Raw genomic sequence first — 9,905 nt, 5'->3', positions numbered from 1 at the left:
GCCATGCCCCTCACCATACAATCGTGTCGCTCGTGTAATCAGATTGGGAATCGCAGGTATTCGCCCCAATTTGTGCAAAATTTGTCGAATTTCCTCACCAGCTTGAATTTCTCTGCTGGCTCCCGTTAGTTACGTGATCACGCAGAGTAGACCCAGTTTTAGTTTTGCAAGTTCTCGGCAATCTTACGTTTGGATACGGTCTTTTGGGATTCGAGAAGTCTGGCAGTTTGGTTGGAGATTCATCGCGGGAATTAGTGTTGGTAGTGTAATTGAGGATTCCCCGTAGAGTGAGTTTGTTAGAACTTGGGTCGTGAGCAGAGATGGTGGTTGCTACAGTTCTGCAATCGGCTCAGGCGTCGTTGGCGGCCGCTTCGACGAGCCGGCTTGGGGCAGCTGGGTTTCGCAAGGAGGGATCACTTGGAGCGCAATGCAGGCACCGAAGCATCGGTGTGGTCGGTGGGCATCGACCTTGCTCCATTCGCGCTGCTGCGGGGACGTGCTCCAAGGTACGGTTCCAATTCCTCTTAATGCAATGCTCTCGAGAGAAACAATCTCAAACCCCAGTTTCAATTGCGACGGCTCCATGCTCACCTTTCACCATAGACTGCGATGTGCGCACACGCGCCTCCAGTGAACCGTCTAATTCTATCTTGGGCCCTCGAGGAGGTGGATGCCATGTACACTACAACTCTGAGCTCTATTGTTTAAGTCTCTTCAGCGACAAGCTCCGTGCACCGTAGTCAATGCAATTCTTCGTTCGAGCGGCAGTTAGGATGCTGAAAATGTAGATAAGATTGGAGGGTTTTTGAAACATAGCTGAATGAAGCGTCCTTTTCTGTCCATTCATGTTAAGTTGGGCAATTCTGTATGTGACCATCTTCGTGTTATTCGGGATATGTATGGGCATCGCCGTTCCCGAGTATGCTCACTGGAAAGATTTCAGTGTATGTTGGTCGGTCCTAATCAGCATTGCTCCACGGGAACAAATTTTCGATGTTCCTCATCCGTGACAGAGTTAAGGGACAACACTTCAGGTTGATGATTAAAGTCCGCTTGAAGCCACTGCTTTAAGGTTTTGCTAACGTCGTAGAGTGACTTAACTTTGGTATGCCATACTATGGAAATCATACTGTCAATATCTGTCCCTTAGTCGTTATCATATATAACTTAAAAATAAATGTATTAGAACTATTTTTAACAGCATGCGAATTCCTGTGCTGCTGTGATGGATTGAGGCGTGGATTGACGCTGCGGACCTCAATGTGTGGGTTCAAGTTGGATTCAGGCAACTTCATACTCACAGAGCTTTAATGATGATACCACTTTCTCAGGATGACCAAGTCCTGCCAAACGCTGTCACTAAAGCGCTCCAAAAATGCGCTACGTGCGTGGCTGTAGCAGCCGCACTGCTCATGCCCCTGTCTGCAACAGCTGCTGATGTCGCCTTCGAAAGGGGTCCAGTCATCCCTGAATTGAGTGTTTTGATTTCAGGCCCTCCCATTAAGGACGCTAATGCACTGCTACGCTACGCCCTCCCTATCAACAATAAAGCCATTAAAGAGGTCCAAAAGTCTCTTGAAGAGATTACTGACGAGATGAAGGTGCCAGGCGAGAAAGCGCTTGGTCCAGTGGAAAGGGTATAGTTTCTTGTCATTACTGAATCTTTCAAGTATAATTTCATCTTCTAAGCTTCTTTCTGGTTCCGTAAGAAATGGGTGTCAGCTTATAGGAGGTTTCCATTTCTAATGGTTGCATTTTGTCATGAACAATGCATCGACTCTCACATCGTTGTGGCTGTGAAACTGTGATGGATACATTCTGACAAATAAACAGCGGTGAGGGATTGTGCAGAGTGTGCGACAGGCGGCACGGTTATTCACTCAGAATAAGGCGCAAATCCTTGCAGATTTAGCGCCCGCGAAAAAGCAGGAGGGTGAGCAGGTTCTGAATCTTCTTAGTGACGGGCTTCAAGACTACCAAAAACAGTTGGAGTCGAAGGATCGGAGTATTGTTTTCCCAAAGCAGAAGGAACTTCTTCGCATAGTTGGCGAGTAAGTGTCTTTCCTGGCATCTCACTGTTCTGAAAACTTGGCTATTCAGAATTGCACTCGTGAACCAAACAACAAAGTCTAAATTCTTTCTATCACTGCTTTCTTCAATTCTCTTTTTATTTCAACTACTCGCTCCATATCAACTGTGTTTCTCCGTGTAACCGCCCCTTTACTAACTATGTTTGCTTGTCTCCTTTGGAGAGCCCCTTCAGGAACCCTTTGAAAGAGTACGATCATGTTGGATTATCATGGAATTGATGAATAGATGATGTTTATTCTAGCTTCTTCGTGATTGAGTTTTTACATGTGATGCGTTTTCATTGGTGTCAGCGATGCTATGTGCGCAGCGTTGAAGAGGCTATGGTAGACAAATTTCCCTATGAAATTCCTGAGGAGTTTGCCAACAAACCACTTCTCAAGGGACGAGCTACTCTGGAGATGAAAATCAACGTCAAAGATAACCCGAACGTGAAAGACGCAATTCTCCAAATCGTACTCGATGGATACAACGCCCCTGTCACTGCTGGCAATTTTATTGACCTTGTTGAGCGCAAATTTTACGATGGCATGGAAATCCAACGATGTGGGTGATGCACACCAAGTTAATGCTCAAGAATCATGTCTTTCTAATAGGCAGCATTGCAGCTTGTATGTTCGAGTACTCTCTTCTATTAGTAATCCAATTATTTTTTAATCAAGGTGTCTCGTCTATGTAGAGAACATATGACCACCTTTGGCGCGGTGTGTGGCTTGTGTTATTGATCAGCTGTTTTGCTCTGTTTCAGCGGATGGATTTGTGGTACAAACTGGAGACCCTGAGGGACCCGCTGAAGGTTTTGTAGACCCAGCTACGGGCAAAGTCCGCACGGTTCCATTGGAGATTATGGTGGACGGTGAGAAGGAGCCCATCTACGGTGCCACTCTTGAGGTATGGGACTTGCAACTCCGTGTTTACCTTGAAAAATGTTTTACTGGGTGAGAAGATAGTTGCTAACCTTAATTGGTTTACTTATGTCGTTTGCTCAACTTATTGCAGGAACTTGGCAAGTACAAGGCAACTACGACACTGCCATTCAACGCATTCGGCACCATGGCAATGGCACGGGAGGTACAAATCATTGATCATGGCCAACCATTTCTTGTGAAGGGATTTATGAACTATTGGGAAGAGAGAGTAACAGTAGCTGAGCTTGGCACCATATGGGAGTTCTTGCGATGACATCCTCTGACTTGGATTATTTTTTGCAGGAATTTGATAATGATTCGGGATCCAGTCAAGTGTTTTGGCTGCTGAAGGAAAGTGAATTGACACCTAGCAGCGCTAACATCCTTGACGGCCGTTACACAGTCTTCGGTTACGTGACTGAGAACGAAGAGTTGCTAGCCGACCTTAAGGTCGGTGACGTCATCGAGAGCATACGTGTAGTCAATGGCTTGGATAACCTGGTAAATCCAAGTTACAAAGTGGGTGCAGCCTAGACTCCTGTAATTGTAAACCCATTTTTGTCAAGATGAAAGAGTAAATCTTCTATTTATCTTCCACGTTTACTGGTGTACACTTTTGTTTAATAAAACGATGTCGAATCTTCTACATTTCATGTAGAATGATTGTTTGAAGTCAGTGCTCTTGCATGGTACACTTCCGGTGCCGCTACAAAGTGACCAGGCAATATTGTTTTTGTCCGATTTACAGATTTAGGACGAAACTGCATCCTTCAAGCAACCAGAGTTTAATTCCATGCCTGTGAAAGACTAATGCAATTACACCAAACGAGTAATAATACTGAATGTACTCAGCGACAAGTATCTGCATCCACAGGCCACCTGCATTACAAACAAACATGTGCAGCCCCTTCGGTGAAAACCCTGACTTCTGGTACTAATTCTCTCATAAGTGTTCATTAGCGAATTAGTTCAATTCAATAGAGCCTTTCTCAGCATGTGGAGAAGAATGCTGTGAATAGGACTGATACTGGAGTTTTGTTGCATTGGTGTCATCTGTGGGGAAACTTTGTTTCAACTCGTTTGATTCCTGTTGATATTTTGTGAACATTCTACTACACTTAGGGCGAAACTGAACCCCTCGTGTACAACTAGTTTATGGAACCCTTCCTCTCTCTTCACATGGGTTGTTTGACAGAGTTGCAGTTCCTTCTAATGTTTTCCTCTCCTGTGAGCATTCATCATTCACTAACCCATGTAATTACTGTGAATTCTATGCAGAACTGAACGTTTATTCCCCTGCCGTGAGCTTGAACTGAACTCATTGGTTGGGATCCTTGGCTCCTCGGTCCATGAGATGCACTGATTATGGTTTTAAAATGAGGTACAAAAAGTGGCAACAGGGTTAGCTGTTGCTTTGCTACAGCAGGAAAGGGTTGTAAAATAGAGAACTGGCCTTGAATAGGAGTATAGCCATTCAATTAATTGAAAAAAAGAAGCTAAAGAACTAGCATGTCTAGCACCTCATGCCAAAGCCATACCAGGAGTAGAATTTATAATACAATGTTCCTTGTGACATGCATGTCTGCTCATTGTTTTCTATTAGGATCTTTGTTATTCTGATGGATTTTCCTTTCTTTGTTTATGTTTGTCTTTTTGATGTTCATAACTTGTCCTAACAGATTCTACCTAATATATTTTTGTGATTACTCAAATCCTAATTGATATGAATAAGTCAACTAATGGAAAAACTATCAATGAATGAAAAAATATTAACCAAATTAAACTACATATATCCAACGGGGTTTGGCACCCAATGCCATATCATGTAATAGCTGTTGTGTAAACAAAGGTTGTTACACACAACATATTGATTGCTACCAAGCAATGATAAAGTATGTAATTTAAACCAAATACAAATGCATACACAATACACTCTCTAGTACCCTCCCTCCTAGTTGATTAGAAGCCCCTCCAATCAACTAAGACTATAAAACACACATCATTGAAGATGAACACCACTATGATATGAATGCCAAACTGTACTCCTCCAAACTAGTATTGTAACAGTTAGGCCACCAAAGGGTATGATACATTCAATAGAAGAAATCTTCAATCCTTATCAAGAGATGAGGCATAACTAGAAGACTTCTTACAATAAAGACAAATCCAATCTTGTGATGGGAGAGTCAAAAGAAGTGGTATCAAACATGCCATATGCCACCCATGTTGGCATTGATTATATAAAAGCATAGTAGCATTTTTTTTTTTTTTAACCACATATAAAATAAAGAAGACCAATTGGCACAACTATCAATTTAGGATGTATAGAGTCATCAATAGGAAGATGATAAAGAGCACAATTCTTTGAATGTTCTTGACATTCTTATCCATCCTTGCCTTTTAACAACAAAATACTACTAGGCAACATATTCTTTATATATAGAATTGTGCACCTTACCTTAACATCAAGTGTTGTAGCTACTTCATGTTACAAATACACAATTTCTATTAGAAAATCTTTGCAATTGGGATTGATAAGCTCGACTACAAATGCAAGCATATCGCTAAGTATCTCAATGTTGAGTAATAGCTAAGTTTTCTATATCCATAGACATGGCTTATTTAAAGAACTTTGCTCGGTCATATAGACATTGAATCCAAACATCAAGTTCATTTAGGTTTATAATTAGAACTAGCTTCTCATGTACTAAGCGTGATAGAATTGAGTCTCTTCTATATAATAATTAGTAAGGACTATAAGATACTAAAGATGCTTGTCTACTAAAAAAATAATCCATTGCAATCCATAACAAGATTAAGTCCTAATCAAGATGGTTGCCATAAAATAATTCATATCTTTGTAATCCACTTTTGACAGTCTACACAACCCACTATCGTAATACATGAAGTCTTGCTTGAGAATGCTCCAGGCACTTGGCTTTGGAAGGTAGAATAGAAATTATAACAACAAAATTCTAATTCTAATAGAATAGTAACTAAAGTCTAATTAAATCATAAAAATACTAAACAAATTTTAATCAAATTCAAAGAAACCTCAAAGGAATTACAAAGAAACAATAAAAAAGCTTAAAGAAATATTAGAATGATCACAAATATATCTCAAATACATCTCAATTCAATCTTAATTTAATCCTAGTTAAAATCCTATTGGACTTCATTCAAACTTTAAGCCAAAAACTAACTAAATCTTAAATCCTAAACACATCCTAAACAAACTATAATAAAATCTTAAACCCTAAATCAAACCCTCAACAAATCGTAAATCATAACCCTAAATCAAACCTTAATCAAATCCTAAATTCCAAATCAAATCCTAATCAAATCTTGAATCCTAAATCAAACCCTAATCAAATCCTAATCAAATCTTAAATCCTAAACCAAAACCTAACCAAATCCTAACCAAACCCTAAATCCTACACCAAATCCTAAATCCTAAACCAAATCCTAATAATTCCTATAATAGATTTAAACCTCAATTACTACTGAATGAACTATTGATCTATTCAAAATTTTCAGACTTCTTAATAATTAAATTGACAATAAGTACAAAAAATTTGAAAAGGATTGGAATTACCAAATAGGCAATAGCCTCAAAAACGTGCTTGGGTATTGATTGGCCTCCTTCTCCAACCTTGATGTTGATCTCCTAGAGCCAATATCTCTTCTTTTCACCGTTCGATTGATCTTAAAATTTTTATATACAAAAAAAAACAAGTATAATATCCTTACATACAAATTTCACTCCAATCCAACTAATAGATTGCAAGAAATCTTAAAATCCTCATTAGACTTAAAATTCTACTTTCTAAGACCTTGACCCACTTAAACCTCAATAATCCTCAATTTAATTGTTAGATCAAGCTAAGATTCACAAAACATATTAAACACAACTATGACCAATAATCCACAAAATTTCACTTATAGATCTATTACAAAACTCTTGAAATTATCCAAAATATCAATTCTATTTTATTTCACAAAACCCAAGTCATCCAAAAACAAACTTGACTTTGTAAAGCTCTTACAAAGTCATTACGAATTGAAATTGCTCAAAACCAATACTCATAAAAATCTGATCTAGTCTGCTATGAAATTCCGCTCTTTGATGTGCAAAAGAGCCTTCCAGTTGCCGTAGGTGCTTGGTTTTGTGCCTTAGGGTCTGATTTCGACCTAGATTGTTAACTGGCCCTCTTCGAGTATCAAATTTTATCTTTTTAAGTTAATTTTTGTTAAAATCAATTCCTAACTTCATCTTATAAATGCTCATATCTTTTATTTTCCTAATCTACTTTATTTTGCCTCATTTATGGTCCAACAAAATAAGTAGAAGTTACTTTTTTTAAAAAGCTACATTACTTCTAAAAGTTTTACTACCTTCCTATCTTTAATCCATATTTTTTTCTACTTTATATTTTAACTTGGCTCTTCTATAATAAGATCCATATTATCTTCTTTCATCATATACTTATGTTATAACATGACACTACTCAGCTATGCCATTTGTCTCAAGAAACTTTCTAGATAGAGTATAATGATATATCAAAGCTTTAGTACATAAAGCTTCAAAAGTTTCAAAAAAATCTCTTCCTTGATCTATTAAGAATTTATTAGGTGCTCCAAAACATGCTAATATTTGATCAAGAAAAGCCATAGCTACCAATTGTAAAGAGTTTTGTGGTAAAGCCACAAATTTCAATCTACTTGCTAAAATACTCTACTATCATTAACACGTTGTCGTGTTGTAACACGAGTATACAGTGAAAATATAAAGAAAGGGGACTTTTATTAATGTTCAGTTACCTCGAATATTGGGAGCAACGACCAACTTCAGTACAAATACTGAGTGGCCATGTACAGTCACCTCGTTACAGTCAGCCGGGGCATACTGAAATGCTCCGTTCGATTCCAATAACGGGAGTCAGCAGGAAGAGAAAGGACCAATTCACACGACGGGTGAGCCTGGTTCGAAGAGCCAATTGGATCCAATTTCGAGAATCCAATCCGGGTCCTCTTATCTAATATGAGACCTAAATTGGCCGGGCAACCCAATGCAGTATAATTACGGGAAAATCCAGGTCTTACTACGGGCCTCAGCCAATCTTACACGAAGGACCAATTTGATCCAATTATGGGAAAATCTGGGTCTTACTACTGGACTCTTATCCAATATGAGACCTGAATTGGTCGAGCGACTCAATGTGGTCCCGATTACGGGGTTTCGATTCTGTTTCAGGCTGTCTTGTTCTTTGTGCCATTTCAGGGAACTTTGTTTTCAGTAAATGGATTTCTTAAAGGTAAAAACGGAGGAGAAAGCTCTGATGACGAGAGCCAATTTTGGATCTAAGCCTTGATGGCGAGAGTCAATTTCGGATCTAAGCTTGACGGTGGGAGCCAATTCCGGATCTAAGACGGAAGATTGAAGAAATTCAGAAGATAAGGTTAGGGGAGAGAATAGTTTTGGGGGGAGTTTTTTTTGAGGGATCAGAGAGCTAGCTTCATGCTTCGGGGTCGGGGAAGAAAAGACAGAGAATTGGGTTTTTCTTCTTCATAGAGTTTTGGGAAGACTGAGGCAATCGTTGTTGAAGTCAGTGTTGTAATGATGAATCGGGATTTTTAATGAAGTGGGTTTGATTACTCTTGACTGTTTTGTGAAATCGAGTTACGTCTGTGATAGAAGGATTAAAAGGGTGTCTATAGGATTGAGTATGCAGAGTGAATGAAAATTATTGGGTTAATCTAACAAGACAGTCAGTGGATACAAGATCGTAAGTACAAAGCGGTATCGGAGGTTAGCAAGTTGGGTTGTTTGGGGTTCTCTGTAACGTCTAGAGACCTATCGGCTGGGGTAAAAGGGACTTCGGCGAGCAGTCGAAGGGCATCCGTATAGATTTACGGTGTATTCTTACAGTTGTTTGTATTCCAGCAGTCAATAACCGATAAACTGCTTGAATATTGGTGAATCTCCATACTACCTTCTATAGCCAGACGCCCGACGCGTTCTCGAGCAGGAAAGCATGTAATACGACAACGTATTTAGTTCCATGTGAAGTAATAACAAGTAGTTCAAAAAAGTCCAAAGACCAATGATAACATAAGCCCATAATAGATAATTGCTTCAACTCAAGTGATAAAGTGTTAAAGTTGGTTTAAGCTTGATCAAACATTTCATCTTAGAAAACATATGTGGCCACTTATTGATATATATATCATTCTACTATATTGATTACGCAATACAGAATATGTCTTATATATCTGAAAATATTAAAGTTCTTCATTTACTTATTGAATTAAGGAGACTCTTTGATTTGACCTTGGAACTATGGGCTTAGCTCTATTAGGCCTTAAACAAAATAACAAATTTTTCTTTTAATAAAATCTTATTATTTGATAATTAATCCTATTTCTTTTCATGTTAGAGATAGTTGAAGAAAATGTTCTTTGTTGAAGCTTATATAAGATTACAAGATCTTTTGACACATTGCTAATTACTTAATTCTTATATAATTCTTTATCTAAATTCTAGTCAAGAATAATGGTTACAAAACCTAACATGAAAGTCAAATATGTGGTTGCATACCATCCAAGAATTGCTTCATAATGACAATTTCCATGCTATCAAGCTTAGATTAAGTCTTTTTTTGAAGAACATAGATTATGAGAAAATCCATTAGCATCCAAATTGGTAATACATGCCCAATGTACAACTTCAAAGTCATATACTTGAAGTAACAAAGCCCATCTTACAAGCTTGCCAATAAGCTTATTTGATTCTATAAGCCACTTTAAAGGTTGATGGTTAATTACTAATATAAAATGTTGATCATACAAGTAAGGTCAAAAGTAAGCAGTGGCCAAAGCTGCTGCTAAAACTTCTCCTTTATAAGATGA

The 9,905-nt window shown here is 38.5% G+C and overlaps 1 protein-coding gene across 1 annotated transcript; it reads left to right on the top strand.

The window, feature by feature from the left end:
• The first annotated feature begins 44 nt into the window (after positions 1-44).
• LOC112292015 (peptidyl-prolyl cis-trans isomerase CYP38, chloroplastic) lies at positions 45-3,672 on the top strand. Its single transcript, XM_024540088.3, has 7 exons — positions 45-506; positions 1,332-1,637; positions 1,852-2,051; positions 2,399-2,634; positions 2,837-2,979; positions 3,088-3,159; positions 3,300-3,672. Exons 1-7 carry the CDS (start codon positions 321-323, stop codon positions 3,528-3,530), a joined length of 1,374 nt encoding a protein of 457 aa, XP_024395856.1. The 5' UTR covers positions 45-320; the 3' UTR covers positions 3,531-3,672.
• Positions 3,673-9,905: the final 6,233 nt, after the last annotated feature.

Source organism: Physcomitrium patens, chromosome 15 (genome assembly GCF_059467195.1).
Source record: "Physcomitrium patens ecotype Gransden chromosome 15, ASM5946719v1, whole genome shotgun sequence".
Lineage (NCBI taxonomy): Eukaryota > Viridiplantae > Streptophyta > Bryopsida > Funariales > Funariaceae > Physcomitrium > Physcomitrium patens.
The sequence above is the reverse complement of the archived record's forward strand: the minus strand, read 5'-3'. Positions and strand labels throughout refer to the sequence as shown.